Source organism: Leguminivora glycinivorella, chromosome 3 (assembly GCF_023078275.1).
Source record: "Leguminivora glycinivorella isolate SPB_JAAS2020 chromosome 3, LegGlyc_1.1, whole genome shotgun sequence".
NCBI classification, from domain to species: Eukaryota; Metazoa; Arthropoda; class Insecta; order Lepidoptera; family Tortricidae; genus Leguminivora; species Leguminivora glycinivorella.
In genome coordinates this window covers 5,041,009-5,064,677 of record NC_062973.1, presented here as the reverse complement: position 1 = coordinate 5,064,677, position 23,669 = coordinate 5,041,009, and the positions used below count along the sequence as shown (strand labels likewise).

Genomic DNA, 23,669 nt, shown 5'->3' with positions numbered 1-23,669 from the left:
TCTTTCTAACGCGAGCGAAGCTGCGGGCGTTTGCTAGTATTTGAATAAATTGAGTATAGATAACATTAAATATTTAAAAATGTGGAGATATGAAGTACGAGTACACATGTACACGTGGAGACTATTAAATACAATATTCAAGAAATTTTTAAAATGTTGATATCAAACACACGTGGGAGTACTAGAAGAGACATTTTTTTTTTTTTTCAATATAAAAAGGCTACGATCAAATATAACTTCATCAGTTTGTCTATGGGTTGTTTTGGTAAGCTCACAACTGTCGTCGACCACCATGTTTGTACCGATCGTCCTGGCAGCCGTCTGCCTTGCTAGCACCACGATCTTAGCTGCACTTGACAAGCCATTCTATGACGTGGAAGACGCTGAGAACTTGTACGAGAGTTTTCTCCAAGAGCATAATAAAGTGTACAAGAACCGGAGGGAGTATTATGAAAGGCTTGGCAATTTCAAGAAATCTTTGAAGGAAATAAATGAACGAAATGCCAAGTTTCCTGATACTGTGTTCGCATTGAATCACTTTGCTGACTTATACCCCGAAGAGCTACAGCAATACAGTGGTTTCAAACTTCCAAAAAACATGAAGGGTGTAGTACTCCCTGACGGGCCGACTCCGACGGAAGACCACTTTGACTGGAGGGACAAGGATGCTGTTACACATGTTAAGGACCAAGGACAATGTGGTAGTTGCTACATCTTCAGCGCCATTGGTATGACCAGATCATTAGATCCTATATTTTCTTTAATAAATCGGCTTATCTTTTATGAGAAACACATTATCCATTTTGTAACAATATTTTTTTAAATTTTCCTCTCAATTTCAATAAGTATATAAATTATTTTATATTGATTTAGACTAACACGATTTGCACTCATAATTTTAGAACAAAACGGGACTTAATCGCGTAAACACTTACATTTATATTTGGCCCGACGTTTCGAACATCACATTATGTTCGTGGTCACGGGTAGACTGGCGAGGAATTGCATCAACATCTTCTAGCCGCGCGAGTTTCTCGAACTACCCGCACTTGTTCTTGATTATTCACTTTTGCGCTAGGGTTGTCACTTTGCCTACACACAACACTCACTCACTCACTCACTCACTCACTCACTCACTCACTCACTCTTAAATTATTTTATTTATGCATTCTTCTGTAATGTTATTGAGCCGAGGCAAATGCCGGGATAACGCAAGGAGGATGACGATGCATTCTTCCGTTATTGTTTTTGACTATTCCATCTATTCTGTAAATTCTTCGATTAAAAACTGTAACGGTGTGTTACTTAATTTCCTTCCTCATCAGCGTTACACACCGAGTGTTTCAGCGTTTTACGTTTGACCTATTTCATTTAGGCTTATGAAAATTATGGAACAATATAGATGGTTTAGGTTTAGGTTATCAATTCTTAGGTCAAAATGATGTTGTTTTTGACCACAGAGCCCAACCCGATAAACGAGCCTGAAACTTAAAGGAATTTATTGACAGGTGATATTGAAGGGCAGTACGCCATCAAACACAAGCAGTGCCTAGCCCTCTCTGAAGGGCAGGCTCTCGACTGCCTCGACTCGGGAACATGCGGCGGAGGTATAATGGACTATGTTATGCAGTAAGTGATTATCGCTACCTAAATAAATAAAAACTACTTACATCATGTCATCATCATCATAATTCCATTGAAAACTCTAACGATACCAGTATGCTACAGTCCGATATTGATGCCGTTCACACCTGGGCACAAAATAACAGTCTCAGCCTTAATGAAGAAAAATGTACCGTGATGTCTTATACTTGTTTTTTGTAATTAACTATCGTGTTAAAGATGAAAGGCCCTCGCTAGAAATACGGGCGTCCATTCACCTTGATGCTGCGGTACATGACTCTTTATGTGTTATTGAACTTTTTTAGCCTATTGATATTTTTTTTGATATGTTTTGTGAACGATTCTGTTGATGATTCTTTTGTAATTACGCTTGACATTTCATATGGGTTAACTTTCAAAAAATTACAGGTGTTTTCATTGTGGATACGAGTATTGGTGAATTTTGGCCATTCTTTTAAAAGGTGGTCAACAGTCTGACAACTGACGTTGTTACATGGGCATAAAATGTCATATTCCATCCATCTTTTCTTAGGCATTCCACTACTCTTGTATCCATCCACCATCCCATTTACCACGGCATCACACATTTTTTATACTACGTCGGTGGCAAACAAGCATACGGTATAAGCTTCTTCTAAACGAAAAAGTCGGCTTAGGGCGTGTTGGATCACGTGTAAACGGTTTCGTAGCTGAATAATAATAATATAATTATGTTTTACTATACCTTTATGAAGGAACACCGAACTGCGCTCCAAAACTGGTATTGTAAATGTGGGTGTTAAGCCTGCAAGGCTTGAGTGGGATTGGGCAGGACATGTCTGCCGAATGGGTGCGCCAAAGTTCATATAAAATTGGTATTTAGATTATTGGTAGTCCGAAAATGTTTCTCATAAAATTTTGCATTATAATGATCATTATTTATTACAATTTTATGTTAATAACCATCGTAACTTCGAATGACTTATGTTCATAATGTCATTCAACATAAATACATTTTATACTAATGTTAATATTTATATACTTATTGATTATAACGATTGCGAGTAATATAATTTATCGTTATATTATTGTTAACAGAACAGAAATCTGAAATCACATGATACAGTCCAGTTAGGTGCGACGACGAGCGTAGCGAGGAGGAGCGTGTTAGGTTGACCGTGAGCAAACCAGAAACGATTTTTTAACTGTAAAAGCTCCAAGCGCGCTTCTATAAATGGCACAAGTTTTTCATAGAACTTCCCCAAATTTTTTTAAACAATTTTATTATGAATGATTTTCTTAAACACAAAATTATGAATGTTATTAAATTTATGATTAAAATTTTTCGGCTAAATGATTATTATGAAAAGTGATAGTAGTACTGTTGATAATAATGAAACAAAATCATTCGGAGCACAAATCGGTATAAGCAATAATTTTATAACAAATAATTTTATATGGGCCAATAATGGACCCCTGCCGAATGCATCCAGATCGGCGGGCCAAATTGGCTACCGACTGGACACCACCGATTAGCCGGGGCAGAGGTAGGCCAAAGAAAAGATAGTGGGATGACCTCGACGCATTTTGCAGCGAATGGCCGGAGCAGGCGGCAAATCGTGATGGCTGGCGGAAGAAAGGGGTGGCCTTTGCCCAGCAGTGGGACACAAATATAGCCTAGAAAAAACATGTTTTCATAAGTACTTTAGTAACTTATTGGTTAATAATTTGTGAAGGTTTTTTTACTCACAGGACTCGTGTTCGAAACAATGTTCGTAGGAAGTATTCATCAAGTGTTATGTTATGTACTCTGTATTTATTTAAAAGTGTTTGATCTTTCGCGTCCCGTTTAAAATTGAAGGGGGTATACTGTTTCGGTTTTTAGTTTAAAAAAGATAAAGCATTAAACTTTAAGTATTTTATTTTGAAAAATGTATTGATAGATGTGCCACATTATGTTAATTTTAATGAAAAAAGAATATTTTACACTTGGATCACAGTAATAATGAAGAGTACTATCGTAGGTAGTGGACAGTCCCCCTTAAAAATATATTTTTAGTAAGTTTCTCTTCCAAACTAAGTATTAGGTATAATCCGTACGTATTGTTAGCTAATGCCGCTAATGGAACTTGGTCACATATCGACGTGACACTTAATTAAGGAATAAGAGGCATCCCGCCAGGTGGCGCCTGTGCAAGTGTCTAATAGGCATGTCACTGTCATTCATATGTGAGAGAGAGAAAACAAATATCATCTTCTCGCTCTTACGTATGCAATTTTTTATCTGTGCAATGGACTAATAAGGTGGCGCCATCTGTCATAACGTTTGAGTGTGCCTCCTCATTAAATCTTTTGATTATCTTTAAAATGCGTTCATTACAGAGAACTTGCTGCTACAGAGAACAAGTTAGAAAAAGAGTCAGACTATCCCTATCACGAGAAAAAACAGAATTGCACTGAAGACGCCAGTAAGGGAGTTGTGCTTGTAACAGGTGGCAATACGATCGCCATCGCCAATGAAGAAGAATTGAAGAATAAATTGGTAAACTTAGGACCTCTGGCTGTGGGTGAGTACCTCATATACCTCTATATTAAACGTTGACATCTCTTTGGGGTTCCGCACTTCAAAAGAGAAAACAGTATATTCCTTGCAATAGTGTGCAATGCACGCTGCAACGTAGACGCTTAGATGTATTTATTTATGGGTGATTCTCAGCAGAATAAACCTATTGTGAACGAGTTCCTCGCTTTTCTTCAACACAAAAACAAGCTGGTGCTGGAAGGAGCGATGGATGCGAAGTCTGCTGTCCAGATGAATTCGCGTGCGTCGAGTTTCACCATCGATGACATCTGTGAAGCTAAGCAAGTGCTGTGCCAGTCCCTTGGGTTTGCCAGCACCTATGTTCCACATCGACGAGGGGATGAAAACGGATAGAAGACCTTTGAAGATATAAAGCAAATCCTCAGGGCGAATCAAGACCGGATTCCGGAATTCGTGGCGACGGCGTCGTGTATTCCGGAAAATCTCGACATTAGAAGCTTGTTTAAGGAAATCGAGGTCCTTAAAACAAGTTTAGCTGAAATGAGTAGCAAATTTGAAGCTAGCCATAAGGCTAATAATAATACCATTAGGCATGGTAATAATACCATTGCTGATTTACGCAACGAAATAGCATTTATGCGGAATATCCCAACTAACTCGCGACCTGACACACGTGTCAAGTCAGTTCGATTACCTGTTGACGCTGTAAAAAGTGTCGCAAGCGCCGCTCCGCCGCCCGCGCGCCCTCCGCGCGTGCAGCCGCCTGCCTCTTCGAGCTTACGTCAGCGTTCATACGCTAGCGTCACCGGCCGGCAGCTTGCAGCTGACCGGGTCAGCACGCCTTCTAAGAAAGGCGAATCACGGGCTCTTTTTCAGGAGAAGTCCTCCCACACCAATGTAGATATGGAGGGATTCACATTGGTGTAAAGGAAAAGCAAGGCACGTAGGGCGCCTCGTAAGACTGTGAGTGGCACTGCGGATCCGGTTAATTCTGGTCTTCGGGTCGCCACACTAAGTAAGCCGCTCTACGTGTCTCGCCTGCATTACTCCGCCGTAGCCGACGAAGTGGTGGAGTACGTTCGCCAGAAGACTGGCTTCACGCTGAGGGTGCAGCAGCTACAGTCGCATTACTACGTGCACTTCAGCTCGTTTGTTGTGCGCGTGCCGCGGCCGCTGCAGGACACCATCGCGAGTGCAGACTTCTGGCCAAAGGATGTAGTCTTTCAACGGTTCCGAGGCAACCTGCCGAATTCTACGCCCGGACGGAAGCCTAGACGTTACGTTGTCACCTAACTCTAGATAATTTGTGATGAGTTGATTTTTTTATGTTGATGGGTTTATTTGTTATGTTTTTACGTATTTTAGTTACTAAGTGCTTTAGTTTTTACTGTCATACTGTGTAACGTATTTGAAATAAAATAAAAATAATTCCTTAAAGGATTTACTTATGCACGTAACCTTACCTTCTTCATCTTCTTAAAACTGAAATAAGTTACATATATGCCCATATATTTAAGCAGTGTCCGGGACCAGCGCTGCGTACTCTGCAATCACGGCCTGATCATACCTCTACATGCGGCGTAGCTCAATATTATCTCTTATAATAGTAATCACTCATTTGCCCTAGTAAACTCAGAAACTATTAAGGTACTGCGGGGCAAATCTCGACTGGGGGCCAATTGTAACTAATCCCTTATTACACTATGATGTTGAGTTGAGTTATAGTATGTATCCACTGAACACGCCTACCATAATTATTATATAACCGGTGAACACTCTATTTAATGATGCCGCCCCCCAGTGTAGAGATTTGACCCGCTGTACCTTAAACGAATTTTGATACCATTTTTACCGATATCTATACTGCGGAAGGTAGTTATAATTATATAATTATATTACATATCCATCCATACTTCCATACTAATATTATAAATGCGAAAGTAACTCTGTCTGTCTGTCTGTCTGTCTTTCTGTCTGTCTGTCTGTCTGTCTGTTACGCTTTCCCGCTTAAACCACGCAACCGATTTTGATGAAATTTGGAACAGACAATCTTTAGACCCTGAGACAGAACATAGGCTACTTTTTATTTCGAAAAAAAGGGATGAAGGGGTTGAAAAAGAGGTTGAAAGTTTGTATGGGATTTCTTAATTTTAAATGATAAAACCATGAAACTTTATATTTTAGCACTTGATAAGAAATCATTAAACATATATTTAAAGTCACATACAGGTCGAACGTGATTAATTAACATTATTTTTACCTTTAAAATAAACATGGTGGGAAATAAACATTAACTAAAAGCGGGTAGATTATATTTATTTGTCTACCCCGAACATTTATATAAATTAATATCGGGTAGTTTTGTGTTGTTTACATCTCCGGTGACATTTTGCTGGGACGTCAGTCTTCCGCGACCACGGCCAGTGCAACCTGGCCGAAACGTTGGGAAAAAAGGTAAAAATAATGTTAATTAATCGCGTTCGACCTGTATGTGACTTTAAATATGTGTACAAAGTGCGAGAACTTAAAGTGTTATATCATTAAACATCTTGATAAGGGATAGGGATAGGGATAGGGATAGGGATAGGGATAGCGATAGGGATAGCGATAGGGAAAGCGATAGTGATAGCGATAGGGATAGCGATAGCGATAGCGATAGCGATAGCGATAGCGATAGCGATAGCGATAGCGATAGCGATAGCGATAGCGATACGGATACGGATACGGATACGGATACGGATAATATGGGTATCGTTAGCGGGATACGGATAATCGGTCGGCGGTCTCTTACAATCAATGTGCTCTAAGACGATCGTTGTTTGCTTGCTTGAAGATTACGTTTGCGATAAGTATAAGCAAAATGTAAAAAATTGTAAGGGATAATAGAAAAAAGTACTTTTTACCCACCGATCATAGTGTCGAAATACGGGCTATGTGGGATGTTTATAAAGGTTTCCCCAGCGTATATAGAATTACCTACGCTGTGGTCGATGTGTAATATTTCTACAATCATTGCAAGCAAAAGTATTATGTGCAATCGAAATAATCGCAGATAAATATACCTACAGAGTGTAACGTAGTTACGTTACGTAACCTCGGTTACCTGTTATTGAAAAATAATTCGTTAATTAAATGGCTTATTTTATTATAATCATATAAATTTTAAAAATGTATGTACTAAATAATCGTACATTATTACTGTTTATTTGTAACGGCTGTTGCTATCTGCATCGCGCTGTACTTTGACAACTCTTTCTTGTCAAACGTATACCGGTTGGCCGCTTCCTTCCCCCGCGGACCCTCTCTCCGCGCGGAGATGCGCCTCAGCCGAGCGGTCAGTCAGATTTAGCTATCAGTCGCCGGCGCACGCTCGCTTGCCTTGCGCAGTGACTATCGTGTGGCCGGCGACAAATGATTAATATTTTAATAGATATCTGTATCGTTTAATATCTTCAAATGTAAATGAGTAGTGTTTAAATCCCCAATTGGGTAAGTGTTGAACTTTTTAAATGTCGTTAGGAAGCAGTTGAATTTGAATGTGTGCTTAACGGTTATTTTCCGTTATGTTGTAACGAACTTTCCTTTGTTTGATTTTTCAGATTGCTTTAGTGTAGTGTACTTAAAGGCTTATTGTCGCTTGAAACCCTTATAATGCTAATGTTAATGTAATTTTCCATAATTTAGAACAGGATTAGAATTGTAATTTTCGAATCAGTGTTTAACTATTGACTGCTTATTGTGTAAGCTCCGTCTGACTGTGACATTATAACATCACCAAGGCATTCATACCACTAAATATCACGCAGTACTATCTCTTCCGCTTCTGCGCTTCTATTTCTTCAGGCCAGTCACAGTCAGCGGGGTCGTTCCGTGGATTTATACTTAGACGGATTTAAACAATTCCAGGGTGCTATGGTACGGGTGATCACCGGCCATGAGACCACCATCACGCTGACTCCAAGGACCTGGTGCTGACCCTGGCAGTCACGGCTGACGTTCTTCAGCACTCCGTCACTTCACCTACATAGCGGAGCCAGGGAAGTACTAGCGTGTGGGCTACAGCTGCTTTCTTAATCCGGGAGTAAAATTAATCAGACGGTTAACGGACTTTGACCCTTCGACGATTGTTTCGAATGCTTGCGACGGTTTAAGCGGAATAAATTTGTGAAGTGAGATCTTTTGTTTAATTTACTACTTCCCCGCCTTTAAACGTAGCAAGAGAAACCTACGGTCCCTACGGATCCAAATGAAAATCTTAATGAATACTTTTATTACGCGGGCGAAGCCGCGGGTAAAAGCTAGTATTTATATAAAAGTTAGTGACCTCCTCCGGGCATTTCTAGGTAGGTGCCCCCTTAGTGAACCGACAGTTGATTTTGACATAAACCCGGTTATGGTCTCATCTTGGCAACATCATATTCAATATTTTGGTTTGATTTGTCGTTATAAAAATGTTACGTAAACAAATTAAACTGGCATCCTAGATCAACAGAAATATTCTGTTGTAGTCTGGTAATACTAAAGCTATTTATTTTCTTTCAGCTCTGAATGCCTTTGACTTCAACCATTACAAGAAAGGCATACTAGAACCAGACCAGTGCACAGGATACCGGTCTAACCACGGCGTGCTCTTGGTCGGTTATGGAGAAGGTTTGTACGACTTAAGCAAATTGTTACACTTTAATAACTGAAAATTCTCTGAGTAGGTGGGCCTTTTTTTTTTTCAAAGTTGTCCACCCCACTTTTTTGTAACATGGAATTTTTTACGCTGTTCATACTCAGAATCGCGAGGTCTTTCGATCCTGATAGGAGAAAAAATGTCCCAAAAATTCCATACATTTTTCAAACCTTCCATTCCGTTACCACCATCCAAATTCATGAAAATAATGGTAACGCAATAGGAAAAAACCACCTTTGGACACTCTTTTGATTGAAAGAGCTCTTGATTCTGAGTAGAAATCACATAAAATGGTTTTATACTTAACAGATCCACTACTTCTCGTACATAGCACACCATTTAGGTGAGAGAAAAGAAGTTGATGTAATATATTTAGATTTCCGTAAGGCTTTCGACAGGGTAGGGTGTAACATCTTACTACGAAAAACCGGCCAAGAGCGTGTCGGGCCACGCTCAGTGTAGGGTTCCGTAGTTTTCCGTATTTTTCTCAAAAACTACTGAACCTATCAAGTTGAAAACAATTTTCCTAGAAAGTCTTTATAAAGTTCTACTTTTGTGATTTTTTTCATATTTTTTAAACATACGGTTCAAAAGTTAGAGGGGGGGGGGACGCACTTTTTTTTCCTTTAGGAGCGATTATTTCCGAAAATACTAATATTATTAAAAAACCATCTTAGTAAACCCTTATTCATTTTTAAATACCTATCCAACAATATATCACACGTTGGGGTTAGAATGAAAAAAAAAAATCAGCCCCCACTTTACATGTAGGGGGGGTACCCTAATAAAACATTTTTTTCCATTTTTTATTTTTGCACTTTGTCGGCGTGATTGAAATACATATTGGTACCAAATTTCAGCTTTGTAGTGCTAACGGTTACTGAGATTATCCGCGGACGGACGGACGGACGGACGGACGGACGGACGGACGGACGGACGGACGGACGGACGGACGGACAGACAGACAGACATGGCGAAACTATAAGGGTTCCTAGTTGACTACGGAACCCTAAAAATGGCTACGGCTGGTTTTTCCATAGGGTTGTTGAAGTTTTTCGCCAACTATCTTTCGGAACGCAAACAATATGTCATGTACAATGCAGCAGAATCAGATGAATACACGGTCTCTTATGGTATTGGTCAAGGAAGAAGTCTTAGTCCGTTATTATTTTTAATAACTATAAATGATCTCCCGGGCCATATTAAACATTCATTGGTACTGATGTTTGCGGATGATGTCAAGCTCGCTTTGCCAATACATGATCAATTTGACATCATAAAACTCCAGACGGATATAGATAGCGTTTACCAATGGGATGTGCGTAACAGTTTAAATTTAAATACGAATAAATGTGATGTCATGACGCACTCAAAGAAGACACACACCGTTGATCGTACTTATGCTTTGAATCAGGAAAGCCTTCAGAATGTCAAAACTATGCGTGATCTTGGCACATCCTTTGATTCTGAAACATCGTTTAGTGAACGTATAATTCAGATTTGCAATAGGTCGAGAAAGGCCCTTGGATTTGTTGTTCGTCAATCTAAACACTTCCATAGTTATCACGTCTACACTTATTGTATAATGCATTTGTATGTAGCTTACTGGAAACAAACTGTGTTGTATGGAATCCGCACGAACAAAAGTACACTCTTTTTCTCGAACAAATACAAGACTCATTTGTTAGATATCTCTACTGGAAAACACTTGAGTACTATCCCTACATGTCGAAATATGAATGTATAATATGAAATCTAATTAATAAAATAAATAAATGTATACCTATATAAATTTACGAATTGTTCTGTGATTGTAATTTATTATAATATGTAAGCTTGACATGTAATTGATATTATTAATAAATATGAGTATGAGTATCCTACGCCATTTGTATATGAAATGGTCTCCTACCAAAGTCTCGAAGTGCGTAGGCAGCTTGCTGCGGTAAAATACTTTTTGAGGTTGACACGTGGATCAATACATAATCCGTTGTTACTAAATTATGTTTATTTTAAGGTACCATCACCATTTGTTAAAACCACTCTCAGACCTCGCATTACACCTCTGTTCGTAATACCCAGGGTGGATCAATTGAAACCGATGTATAATTCCAAAATGTATATTTCAAAATTTCACATAAAAAATAAGAGCTCAATGAGGGTGCGGTGTGCTGATGACGGGAGGACTTACGGAACTAACTTGTTCCGTCTATTGTCCTTTGAATCGTCTTTGAACCCTCCTTAGAACTTGTAAACTCCTTTTTGCTGTGTACTTAACACAGCAAAAGGGGAATGTACAAGTTTCTAATGGGGTGGCAACGCGCTGTGACACTGTTTGAGTTGCAGGCGTCCATAGGTTACGGTGACCGCTTTACATCAGGCGGGCCGTATGCTTGTTTACCACCGACGTAGTATAAAAAAAAAAACAAAATTCAATTCAATGTATTTTCAGAAAACGGCAAGAAGTTCTGGATCATTAAAAACTCTTGGGGCGCCGGGTGGGGAGAAAAAGGCTACGTGAGACTGTTGCGAGGAGTCGACGCTTGCGGCATGGGGACCAGCTACACCGCCCACTCCCAAGTGGCCTAGAGTTTGCCGCCACCCGCGGCCGTTCACATCACCGTGCATTCTTGGATTGCAACTCGCACCGCTGCCGCCGCCGATGCTTTGGTTAACATCAACTTTCATAATGGCTTTTATCAATTTAAATTCAGGGTTCAGTTTAAAAACTGCAAAATTCATTTCTTTTGGTTTAAATTCTATAAATTTCTCACTTTTTGGACACTAAAATAAAAATTGAGTTCAATTTGTGTATTTTATAAGAGTCACCCTTCCAATATATTATAGACTCCGAGTGAGTGGAGCGCAGAGCCAGGATGATGATTGGTGACAAGAAGCTAACGGTTAAACTACAGTCTGGCCCATCGGCGGAAAATCGCCAGTCTGTTGGTGTTTTCAGGTTGCACTTCGGGGAGTGTGATTAAGACTCTTAAGATCTACACAAGCTTATTCCACCGTCCGTCCCCATTCTACTATCGGAGTCTCACACGCACGGCCGGTTTGCTTCCTTTCTTGATAGATATTCCACAAATTCGCACCACGCGTTTTGCTTCTTCTTTTCTTATGCCAAAATTGTCACAAAAACTGCATATCATAAATTTAAAAAATAAATAGATATCATACACGAAAGAAAAAACGACAAGGCCCACTGGTGGCCGAGCCGGGAATCGAACCCGAGTCTTCAGCTTACGCGGCTAACGTCGTTAGAGTTGGTAAAAAGGCGCCTAGCCTTATCAGAGATAACATACACTAGAGAAATTTCGTCGGGTATCACGGCGGGCGGGTGGTCTAGTGGTGAAGACGTTAGCCGCGTAAGCTGAAGACCCGGGTTCGATTCCCGGCTCGGCCACCAATGGGCCTTGTCGTTTTTTCTTTCGTGTATGATATCTATTTAAATTTATAATTTATATTAGGTAGTAGTGTGACTACTTGAAAAAGAACAAATCAAAAAATATTCAATAAAATAATTTGATTTGTTCCCTAGTTGTACTGCATATCATTTTCGTTGTATGCAATAAATCCGTTTTTTTGTATGAAAACTTGAAAAGGAATAACATTTTTTCCAGAACTTAATATCCCTAAATGTCCCTAAATGATATGAAAATGATATGCACCTATTGCCCTTGTCACTACCAGTTTGGGGAAATATTGCCACAGAATCCACAGATCTTACCTAAGGTACCGGCTCTTCCCCTCCTCTTTGTTGAGGGTAGTCACACGCGATCTCGTGGCTATAGAGCTAATTCAAGGTTTTTCGACCTAAGGAACAATCTCACACAGCACCATTGCCTCAGAACAAAGGGCATAGCTTACCCCTACTTATTCCACTATTCGTTAAACACAAACATTACATGAGGAAATTGAGCATAATTTGAAAATGACGAGATAGCAAGAGTGTTCGCACTAGCTAGCGCTGCTAAAATTGGTGAAGATCTGGCCGGCGTATCATGCTGCCAATTTTATCACTTATCCACGTGGATAAGACATCTGTCACTCTCACACTGACATACTTGCTAAAACGTGACGGATGCTTTATCCACGTGGATAAGTGATAAAATTGGCAGCATGATACGCCGGCTGCACGACTCGGGAGCTGGACGAGGTGATACCTGAGCCCATGGCAGTCCTTTTAATAAGGCCTGACTGAGAAACATAAAACTTCTACTCCGCGGTCACAACCCGCTGATCTCCGCCCGAACGGCCGCCAGCACTTTTGCTAAATGCCATTGAGGACCGATCACGATCCCTACGGTATGTCATAATAAACAACATACAACTACATCAAGCTAAGCTAGTTAATAAAAAACCGGCCAAGAGCGTGTCGGGCCACGCTCAGTGTAGGGTTCCGTAGTTTTCCGTATTTTTCTCAAATACTACTTAACCTATCAAGTTTAAAACAATTTTCCTAGAAAGTCTTTATAAAGTTCTACTTTCGTGATTTTTTTCATATTTTTTAAACTTTTTTTTCCTTTAGGAGCGATTATTTCCGAAAATATGAATATTATCAAAAAACAACCTTAGTAAACCCTTATTTATTTTTAAATACCTATCCAACAATATATCACACGTTGGGGTTGGAATGAAAAAAAATATCAGCCCCCACTTTACATGTTACCGTAATAAAACATTTTTTTCCATTTTTTGTTCTTGCACTTTGTTGGCGTGATTGATACATATATAGGTACCAAATTTCAACTTTCTAGTGCTTACGGTTCCTGAGATTATCCGCGGACGGACGGACGGACAGACAGACATGGTGAAACTATAAGGGTTCCTAGTTGACTACGGAACCCTAAAAAGGGTAGAATATTAACTCGCAAGGAAATAATGAAACGAAAGCACTACACTACAACACGTGTATCGTATTGCGCAGGCCTGCGCCTAAATTGTGTATATACATACCTATATAATATTATATTATATCATTCCGGACTTGGAACGAAAGGTGAGAGGGCAAAATGCATTACACCAAATCTTTTTTTTATACGCAAAGGACAATAGTCGGAACCAATTAGTTCCGTAGGTCCTTCCGTCGCCAGCACACCGCACCCTAGTTGAGCTCTGGTAGCCATATTCACCGTCGGGAACACGACACGATCAGTAACCTAACACCATTCTAAACCTGACATCGCCAATCTGGTGCACCACCTAAGGACGAAATTAAGAAAACAAAAAGATGCGCTTCATCAGACGAGGGCCTATTCGTTCACTGAAAAGATCGCTCCCAACTAGTACGATCTCCGAAGTGTACTAGTTCGTTCTTTTAGGACATTTAGGACAGTAGTACACCGAGATAACGAAAGACAAATTGTGCATATGACGTACAGTCACGGAAGTATATCTAAAGCAAAAAGAGAAATAACTAGCATATATCCATCCCTTTTCAATACATTATCTAATTCATAAAGAAGTCAAGGATGAGTATATGCATTTCACAAGCTTTGTTATTAGGGAGGCTTGCGTATGCGTACAGTAACGCTCGCTCGTACTAGCTGAGAGCTGATCGGCCGTTTTCGCGCGCTCTCGGTCGGTTTCGTTCGGATCACACGGATCGCTTTGCTGTCATTGTCACTCCTCGGCTCTTCGCTCCTTTCGCTCCCATTCGTTGCGCGTGTGTGAGTGTACTAAATGTACTAGAGAGCAGAATCATTTGGGAGTAGTTCGGTCTAGTACAGTGCAGGGAATCGTGTCTTTTGTACTATTAGTACATGTCCTACAACAGCCTACAGGGTACGCTGGTTCGATTCCAGCCTCAGGCACTGGAGGCCTTAGTCACTTTTTCTTTCATATGTGTAATTATTTATTTCGGTTTTAAGAATGAAATTGCTCAATTCTCTGAGAAACCTGAGGCACACAGTTCGCAAAACGGGGAAATATGAAACTGTTTCATAATTATGAAAATGTTGCTCCTGATAGTTATTATTTAAGACATCAAATTACATGTTGTTAAAGAATTGGCCAACGATCTATGTACATAAAATGTTGTTTGTTCACGGATATCGCAGTGGCTCAGTAATAAACGTAAAAAGTCTTCTTTGGAATCTAAAATATTTTAAATCGTAAAGTACGTAGTGGAAGGCCTTGAAGTGTTGCTGAAGTATTTTATCATTTTCCATCGTTTCTATTCCATATAAAATGTGTCAAGAACAAATACATAATTACTGTCCTATCAACCGAGAGTCTACCGACAGCGTTCTAGTAAGCAAATAACTATCAAGAAACACCATGTTTGTGCCGATCCTCCTGGCAACGGTCTGCCTTGCCAGTAGCACGGTCTTGGCTACTATTGACAAGCCATTCTACGATTTGCAGGATGCTGAAAACTTGTTCAAGGAATTTGTTCAAGAGCATAAGAAAGTATACAACCGCAAAGAGTATTATGAAAGGCTTGAGATTTTCAAGGAGAACTTAATAGATATAAATGAGCGTAATGCCATGTTTCCTGAAACTGTGTTTGCAGTTAATCATTTTTCTGATCTTAAGCCTAAAGAACTTGATATCTACTTTGGTTCTATGCCTACGAATGAAACGACACATAAAATTGAAGTACCCAGTGAGCTCGATCCTATGCCCTATAATTTTGACTGGAGGACTAAACATGCGGTCTCACATGTGAAAGATCAAGGAAAATGTGGCAGCGCCTATATCTTCAGTGCTATCGGTAAGATTTCAACTTTCTCACTCCTTTATTAGCTTTAGTTCTGCATATTTACTTCAAAAGACAGGTTCGCTCTGTTCTAGTCATATTCTTCGGTTGTTGTCTAACACACAAATGTTATAAACAATATTTTCCTTTTCTCCAACGACACTCGGCTGCGCTACAAGACAACAGCGACAGGGTGACCCTCGTGCCGGCAGCTTTCTCGCGCAAAGAATTCAATACAGCGCGGGAATGCTGCTTGCGTCATGGGCACCCTGCCGAGCGACCAGGGCCTGGAGGGTGGTTTTTAAGTTTATTTATTATTTTTTAGATAAGTATAGTTTAAGATTTTTATTGTCAATAGTGTAATATTTATTTAATACCCCATTTTATTTTAATGATTAAATGACAATTATACCTTAAAAAAAAAAAACAAAAAAAATTACTTTCTGTTCTTATAAAAAAAGCACCTTTGCGTTCGTAGAAGATATATAAATAGAAAGAACAATACCTATGTAATGTTGTACCTATGTAAATTTATGTAATGTTGTAGATTGCAAAATTTAATGTAAGTCGATCGATACCTACTGTGTAAAAACTGTGTGATTTGTTCGCAGGAGCTATTGAAGGTCGGTACGCTGTTAAACATAAACAATGCTTCGCCCTTTCTGAAGGACAGGTTCTCGATTGTCTCAATTCTACAAGTTGCAGTGAAGGGTCGCCGTCTACTGTACTCGTGTACGTCACAAACTTCGTGTATTTTATATCTCCCTTCGGTTGTGTTTTAATTTATAGTTACTCGTTTCGAAATTTTTCCTTTCCGCTGTTGTATCGTTAATGTGCTATTATAGTACATGTTGGCGCTCCCTTATCATACTAGGTAGTATGTTATGTTGTGTGTCAGTGATGAACCCGAAGTACTTTCAAACGTCGTACTATACACGCGCGAAGAGGATTTAGTTAGAAATTTCCTCTTTGCCGTCCTTGTGCCGTAATTTTTAACCGACTTCAAAAAAGGAGGAAATTCGACTGAATGTTTTTTTTTTTTTGTATGTATGTTACTCGATATCTCCGAGAATCGTGGACCGATTTTCAAAATTTTTTTTTTGATCGAACGGGTATAACCCCGAGATGGTCCCATTGGCACCAAGTCGGGGTCTGATGATGGGATCTTGGAGAAATCGAGGGAACTCTTCAAATGTTATAGGCACATGTAATGTTTTTTTTTTTGTGTATTTTTCAAAGGTACACCAGTATTTGCGTCTGATGGTAATAATTTTATGTGGCTGAGCTGATGATGGAAGGTCAACTCCTCAATGATTAGGAGTTAAAGGATAATTCTTTCACTACTGTACATATATTCGGACTGATACATATAATATCAATAGGAACCACTAAAAATCAACAAATAAATTAACTTTTTAACAAAAAATAAAACCGCTTTCAAAAAAAGCGTGTTACAAAACACGGAGAAACTAAAAAGCCAAAAATAATAAACCTTCGAATTCAGATTTCTTATCGGATTGCAATAATCTAAACATCCAAATTATAAACAAATCAATTATTTTTGGAGTCGGGGCCAGCCTGCGTATGGTTGGGTGGGGCAAACAGGAAATAGCAAGGCGACGAACAGGTCTGGTACCGACTACAAAAATAATTGATTTGTTTATAATTTGGATGTTTTCTATTATCTACTTACATACATACACAAAATAAATTTTCTATAATGTGCTTAGGAGCGATAAGCAAATGGTTCATAATATCGAGATAGTGCATCGTAATTTATACTTTACAACATTACATTTGAAACAAAATTCTGTTACAAAGAAAAAATCTTATTTTATTTGCGATGATGGAATTCATTTGTTCCGTTTCCAAAATAATTATCGACCTTTTTAAAAGTGAACTGGTAATAACCTCAATAACCTCTAGAGACCCACCATACAAAAAAAATCCAATCAAATTTGAATCAATGGTACTATAAAACAGACCTTTTAGCACAACTTGCCTTGTCGCGCGCGAAGCCGTACATCAAGCGCGACTTCAAGAATGGACTCGCGCGCGACAAGACAAGTTGTTCTAGGGGCAGGGCTGAATTTAATTTTTTTGAAAATCGAACGAATCAAAACAAAAGCAATTCAATTCTTTTTAACGCAGATTCAAATTCCATCGTAGGTATTTTGTGCTAGTATTAGGACATTGAAACCAAGGAGGATAAGTCACTCGTTGATATCTTACCTGATTTTAGACTATATCTGTACTTATTTATTATAGTAGATAATGAATTATAATTATGTTTTCTCAAACATGCAATGAAATATTGTCTTTACGTTCCTTAAAATGGGCTGGGAAGTATCGCTTTTTGGGCGCAACAACTCGAGAGGACTGCAAAGGTATTTCATATTATTTTTTAGGCCTAGGCCTGCAAAGTAACTTTTTTTTATAAAATATTGTCCTTTAGAGCATTTTTTTTTTATTTCATTGTATGTTTGAGAAAAGCACTATACATGCCTCGCTCGCACGCTCGCTCGGCGGTATATACCCACTTGGCCGGAAATCCTCATTTTCCCGGCCTCTGATGTAATGTACTATTGTATGTATGTAGGTAAAGTAATGTATACAAATGTAAATAGGCATTAAAATTGTCGTGTTATCTTATTTTGAAATTCGCCTTTCGGCTGATTTTATAAAACTACCTACACTACCTCGTGTTTTACACATAATAATCTTATTCATTTTTAAATCAAACAAACATGTTGCACAGCACTTTACAAAGTACACCCACAGCGCAGGCTTCGTCAAAATACATCCACAGCGCAGGCTTCGTCAAAATTATTATTGGTATTTTATTGTCTCTCATTATGCACCAGTGACATTAATAACGTTCAATTTCATTTCTAGGGAATTATATAAAAAAAAGTTTCGGATAGAGAAAGAAGAAGACTATCCATATGTACCACAAAAACAAGCGTGTAAAAAACACAATGGGAAAGGAAAAGTTCAGGTGACCGACGGTGTACTGCAGGTGATAACTAATGCAGATATCGGATTGATGACTGGTCTACTTTATATGGGTCCTCTGTCTGTTGGTACGTTCTATAATAATATCATATAAATATTAAGCAATGTAGCTCTAACAATTTTACTGAATTTTGTATTTCAAAATCAATCTAGCTACAGATTCAGATAATTATCTTCTTAGTCTTTATAGACACGATATACGAGAATTTTTGAGTTTTCATTCATTTTTCTTTATAATAAAGAATTGATGAATTAATAAAGGGACCTGCCTCTGACGACCTTAAAACGGAAAGTCGTCGACATGTGCATTCTGTCCTATTGGCTGGTTGCAAAGTATTTATTTATTTATTTATTTTAAACTTTATTGCACAGTAAAAATATACAGTTACAAAAGGCGAACTTAATGCTACATGGCATTCTCTACCAGTCAACCTTTAGGCCAAACAGAGAAGACCAAAAAAAGGTGCGGGATATGTAAAGAACACTAAAGACTTGATTTTATTGGACTACGTTATAGAAAAAAAAATAGGGACTTATATAAATATATTTACCTATTTAAGACACTAATAACTATAATAAATACATATATTAATAATAAATACATATAAGTATGTGGTGGGAGAACCACGAATCGATCGCAGCGCGCACCGTGGCCAAAAAAGAACCCTCGGCAGACCAACTATAACTTAAGTAAAAATAAATAAATATGCGTCACGATATTTTCTACGTAGCTAACTGTACGAACACTGGGAAAAACAGTAATCTCAAATTTAATAAATATGCACAGGCGAAAATTGGAAACGAGACCAACAAATGAAATAGATAACCGTTGTAAGAGGAAAAAGAAGGTAAACTAACATACATTTAAAACAACATACTTTTAAAATAGACAAAAATTCTGCATTATTAACGACACTAATAAAGCATAAATAATCGTCTCCAATATATATGAAAGGCGTTATTACCTAAAATCGGTTATTTACATTTCGCGAACTCAACCGTGATAAACTCGGTGTGTACTTACCTGAAATCTATTGATTGTGTCATTTTAATATTATGTATACTATTTTTGTTTCAGGTATACACCCCAGCGACTTTATTTCCTACAAGGGAGGTATAATAACACCTAATAAGTGTAAAGGCGAGGATAAATACATTTCTTTGCTTTTGGTGGGGTATGGAGTAGGTTTGTATCTTTACAAGCTTTTTATTAACCTGGATTGCTTCATCATCCTCCTTGGGTTATCCCGGCATCCGCCACGGTTCGTGAGAGCCTGGGGTTGACAACTAATCCCAAGATTTTAAACACTAGTTTTATGAAAGCGACTGCCATCTGACCTTCCAACCCGAGGGGTAACTAGGCCTTATTGGGATTAGTCCGGTTTCCTCATGGTGTTTTCCTTCACCAAAAAGCGTCTGGAAAATCAAATGACATTTCGCACATGTTTCTATAAAGTTGGAGCAAGCCGGGGTTCGAACCGCGACCTCCGGATTGAAAGTCGCATGCTCCTACCGCTAGGCCACAAGAGTTTTATTTAGATTGTGAGTAAATTGTTTATAGTATCACATTCGCTAAGTGTGCAATTTGCATCTCCCCCTCATGCATCAGAGGAGGCGAGTGTCCAGCAGTGGGACGTATAAAATAACGTATAATTTATAGGCTCAAAGGCTTTTTCCCACGACCTAGTTGCCTGGTAAGCCGGTACTGGGTTCGAAACTCGGTAAGGTATTTATTTATTTTTGTGATGGACAGTTATTTTTTTCTTAAGTTATGAATGTTTGCTATGTATGCACATGTGTATGTATTTATCTATATATTATCTACCTACAAGCTATGCTCAGTTTGGTCCTAGGTTGATCTGTATAAGAAGCCCCTTGTACTTTAAATATTGTTTTTTTTTTCGTAGAAAAAGGCAAACAATACTGGATACTCAAGCACTCCTGGGGAGAACAATACGGAGAAAAAGGCTACTCGAGAATGTATCAAGAAGACAACGCTTGTGGCATTTTCGACCATGTCTACACAGTTGCCTCAGTTCAGTAGATTTACGACAGTACCTATATAAAGCACGGGAGCTCGTAGTAAATATCACTAAATTCACTCAATACTTCATCACCGAGAAACGGATAGATGGCAGTCCTGTGCGTTTCTCCTGAAACCTTCAGTGCGTTTCTCACACAAATACCTATATCGAAATTGAAGGAAAAATCTCGGCAGTTTAGAGGGAGAAGGACCGTGTAACATTTTGGGTCGACACTTTGACGCCACGAGTGTGAGTTGACTCGGCAGTTCGAAAAGCCTATTTTACATCGCTCCTTTTGAACGCACGTCAAACTATATTCTGTCAAACAAGTCTGTCAGTAAATAAGAACTAAGAAAACTATAGGTATCCTTTTCTCTAGCACCCTAATGAAAAGGATGCATATAGTTTTCTTTGTTCTTATTTACTGACAGACTTGGTTGACAGAGTATAGCTTGAATCCCACACTGTCGTTCGCGGCGAGCAACAAAGTCGCTTAGTCTTCTTTTTGGCATGTGACGCTTTAGGCACTTGCATATTATTATATTTTTTTCTTCTGTCTTGGTACAGTTCTGTCGCGATTCTTCTTGCCTTCCATAGCTAAACTGATTCAACTATCACGTGCGGTATTCCCGGACCGACAAGACCTTCAAGAAAAGAGAGGATCTATCTTAAAGGGCGCCAACGCAACTCCAACCGTACAGTCAGCATTAGAAGTTCCTTAACGGCCAAGGTGTTCACAATTATCCTAACATGCTCTTATTGTCTTAAAAATAAGATCGTGTCAAGTTCATTTTGAACACCTTGGCCGCTACGGAACTTCTGCTGCTGACTGTACAAGTGTTTCGTGTTAACGGGCGGCAGTGATCGCAGGCGACGTTTCTGCTCGTTTGCCTGTGTGTGTAGCCGAATGCACAAACGCTTACAAAACGCTCACGATAACATCTCTTTCGTAGCTCTCTCTATAGCTCTTGCGTATTGGCGTGACAGAGCCAGACTACGTTTTTGCTGCGTTTCGGTGGCGTTTCGCGTCACAGACATGCCATTCGGCTACGGGGCCCGATCTCATAAAACTCTCCAGTACGGGTTGGGTTAGGTCTTTTACTATACCGTTTACGTTTCTTGAGAACTCTTTTCACCAACTTTAGATTCTCTTGCTAACTACACCCGTGACGGGTGGCAGTGGCTACTTGGCTCTAGACTCCTTTGCATACTTTGTCTTCATTAATTGGAACCCGTGCTTTAACACTTATGTACATCTATCATACAAAAAACTCTTTGAAAGGTACATAAAAACACGTTATTATAAAGAGCATTATCAAAATTCTAAAAACTCTTTTTTCTGTTGCTAATGTAACGCATCATCATTATCATCATTATTAGGCCTTGTACATGTACATCTTCAGATAATTTAAACAGCATCTATAACGCGTACACCTACACCTAGTAATAATCTTAAGATTGTTCCTGATTGAGGACTTTGGATTTTTTACGATTATTAGTGATAGCAAGCGGGGTTGTGGACTGTAATGAATAACGTGAAATGATGAAAACACGTAATAAAAGCACTTATTTTAATTATTGATATTGGTAAACAAATATAAGCTTATTTATAGTTTCGTGACAGAAGGCAGACTGACTAGAGGATCAATCATATTTTAAAACATGAGAACAGTTTTCGAAAGTGACATAATTTTCAACTATTAAGGAGGTCGCGCACCAGCCAGTCGCCAACAATTAGAGTGCCGCTCCCTTTTATAAATTTACTAGCTTCAAATTTATTTGCGATGTTTTTTGGAAAATAAATGTATTTGGTGTCCATTGTGTTTTCTTTATTGGCTCGGTGTTGCTATTAAAATGTAAAAGTAAAAAAAGTAAAAGTAAAAATCGTTTATTGTTGCACATAAACACAAAGTCATTTGTTAAAAAAGATAGGTAAAATTTACATCCATTTGTGCATATCCTAATTATTGTTAACACAAGTTTCCAGGGGTCCCCGCACTAGGCTAGGCCTGTACCGCGGGAGACCTGTATTGCATTTATATGTCATGAAAGTTAGAAAAACAAGTTAGCTATATAATTAAAGTACAGTGTAAACATGTGTATTGTATCATTCAATAGCTGTTGTAATTCCTCGTATATAATAAATTATAATTATTTATGTTACTAATGCATAATGCCCAATTACGTAAACTTTATTATTATTATTAAATTATTTATTAAATTACGATTCGGTGAGGCAAGCCAGCATTTGAGGACTTCCATAGCTCAACTAACTATGAAACTAAACAATAGTATTGTACCATGGAACCAAATACAAGCTTTAATGGCAAGCCGACTTGTGGCTCTAGACAAATCTCCTGGAGTGAGACCAATTGGCATTGGCGAATGCTTACGCAGGATCCTTTCGAAATGCATGATCTTGGCCTCCGGCTCTGAAGTTACCGAAGCCTGCGCACAAATGCAACTCTGTAGTGGATTAAGTTGTGGTATCGAAGGAGCCATACATGCTATGAATAACCTCTTTGAAAAGGAATGTCTACCTGGCTCTCAATGGGGTATATGCTACTTGTTGACGCCAACAACGCCTTTAACTCTGTAAACCGACAACTTGCTCTTTGGCAAGCTAGAATTCACTGGCCCCACTGCGCTCGTTTCTTATACAATACATACAATGGACATGCAGAACTTATTATCCGTGACTCCAATATGAAATTGTACAGCGAAGAAGGAGTAACCCAAGGTGACCCACTTGCCATGCCGTTATACGCCCTCGCAACACTCCCCATAATAAACCAACTTAAATCCGAACCATCAATTAACCAGTGTTGGTATGCCGATGACTCCTCTGCTCAAGGAACCTTTAAAAACTTAAGACATTGGTGGGATAAACTTAGCCGATTAGGCCCTGCGTACGGTTACTTCCCTCAAGACACAAAGTCCTACCTAATAGTAAATGACAACGACAAACAATCTGCGCAACAAATATTCAAAGGTGTTAACATTACCATAACAACAGGCACACGCTTTCTCGGTAGCTACATTGGTGAAGGTAAAGAAAACTTTGTAAACAATAGAATCGAAAATTGGATTTCTATAGTAGAA

General features: G+C 38.9%; 2 protein-coding genes and 1 long non-coding RNA gene across 3 annotated transcripts; all 3 read left to right on the top strand.

Annotated features, from left to right (window-relative positions):
• Window positions 1-286: 286 nt before the first annotated feature.
• On the top strand, window positions 287-11,584 carry LOC125224912 (procathepsin L-like). The gene is made up of 5 exons (XM_048128430.1): window positions 287-728; window positions 1,509-1,629; window positions 3,985-4,169; window positions 8,687-8,794; window positions 11,275-11,584. The coding sequence occupies exons 1-5, from the start codon at window positions 293-295 to the stop codon at window positions 11,409-11,411; spliced, it is 987 nt and encodes a 328-aa protein (XP_047984387.1). The 5' UTR covers window positions 287-292; the 3' UTR covers window positions 11,412-11,584.
• Window positions 7,435-8,319, top strand: LOC125224913. Its single transcript, XR_007176934.1, has 2 exons — window positions 7,435-7,633; window positions 8,051-8,319. It is a non-coding gene; the product is annotated as an uncharacterized LOC125224913 (long non-coding RNA).
• Window positions 11,585-15,062: 3,478 nt separating the features above from the next.
• On the top strand, window positions 15,063-20,863 carry LOC125224910 (procathepsin L-like). Its single transcript, XM_048128428.1, has 5 exons — window positions 15,063-15,543; window positions 16,140-16,260; window positions 18,424-18,611; window positions 19,622-19,729; window positions 20,451-20,863. Exons 1-5 carry the CDS (start codon window positions 15,108-15,110, stop codon window positions 20,585-20,587), a joined length of 990 nt encoding a protein of 329 aa, XP_047984385.1. The 5' UTR covers window positions 15,063-15,107; the 3' UTR covers window positions 20,588-20,863.
• The last annotated feature ends 2,806 nt before the right edge of the window (window positions 20,864-23,669 follow it).

Bases quoted from the DNA above. Each gene is read 5' to 3' on its own strand.
- LOC125224912 (XM_048128430.1), top strand. From the start codon at position 293: ATGTTTGTACCGATCGTCCTGGCAGCCGTCTGCCTTGCTAGCACCACG. The intron at 729-1,508 runs GTATGACCAGAT...ATTTATTGACAG, and splicing joins CTACATCTTCAGCGCCATTG to GTGATATTGAAGGGCAGTAC. The intron at 8,795-11,274 runs GTTTGTACGACT...ATGTATTTTCAG, and splicing joins CTTGGTCGGTTATGGAGAAG to AAAACGGCAAGAAGTTCTGG.
- LOC125224910 (XM_048128428.1), top strand. From the start codon at position 15,108: ATGTTTGTGCCGATCCTCCTGGCAACGGTCTGCCTTGCCAGTAGCACG. The intron at 16,261-18,423 runs GTACGTCACAAA...TTTCATTTCTAG, and splicing joins TCGCCGTCTACTGTACTCGT to GGAATTATATAAAAAAAAGT. The intron at 18,612-19,621 runs GTACGTTCTATA...TTTTTGTTTCAG, and splicing joins TATGGGTCCTCTGTCTGTTG to GTATACACCCCAGCGACTTT.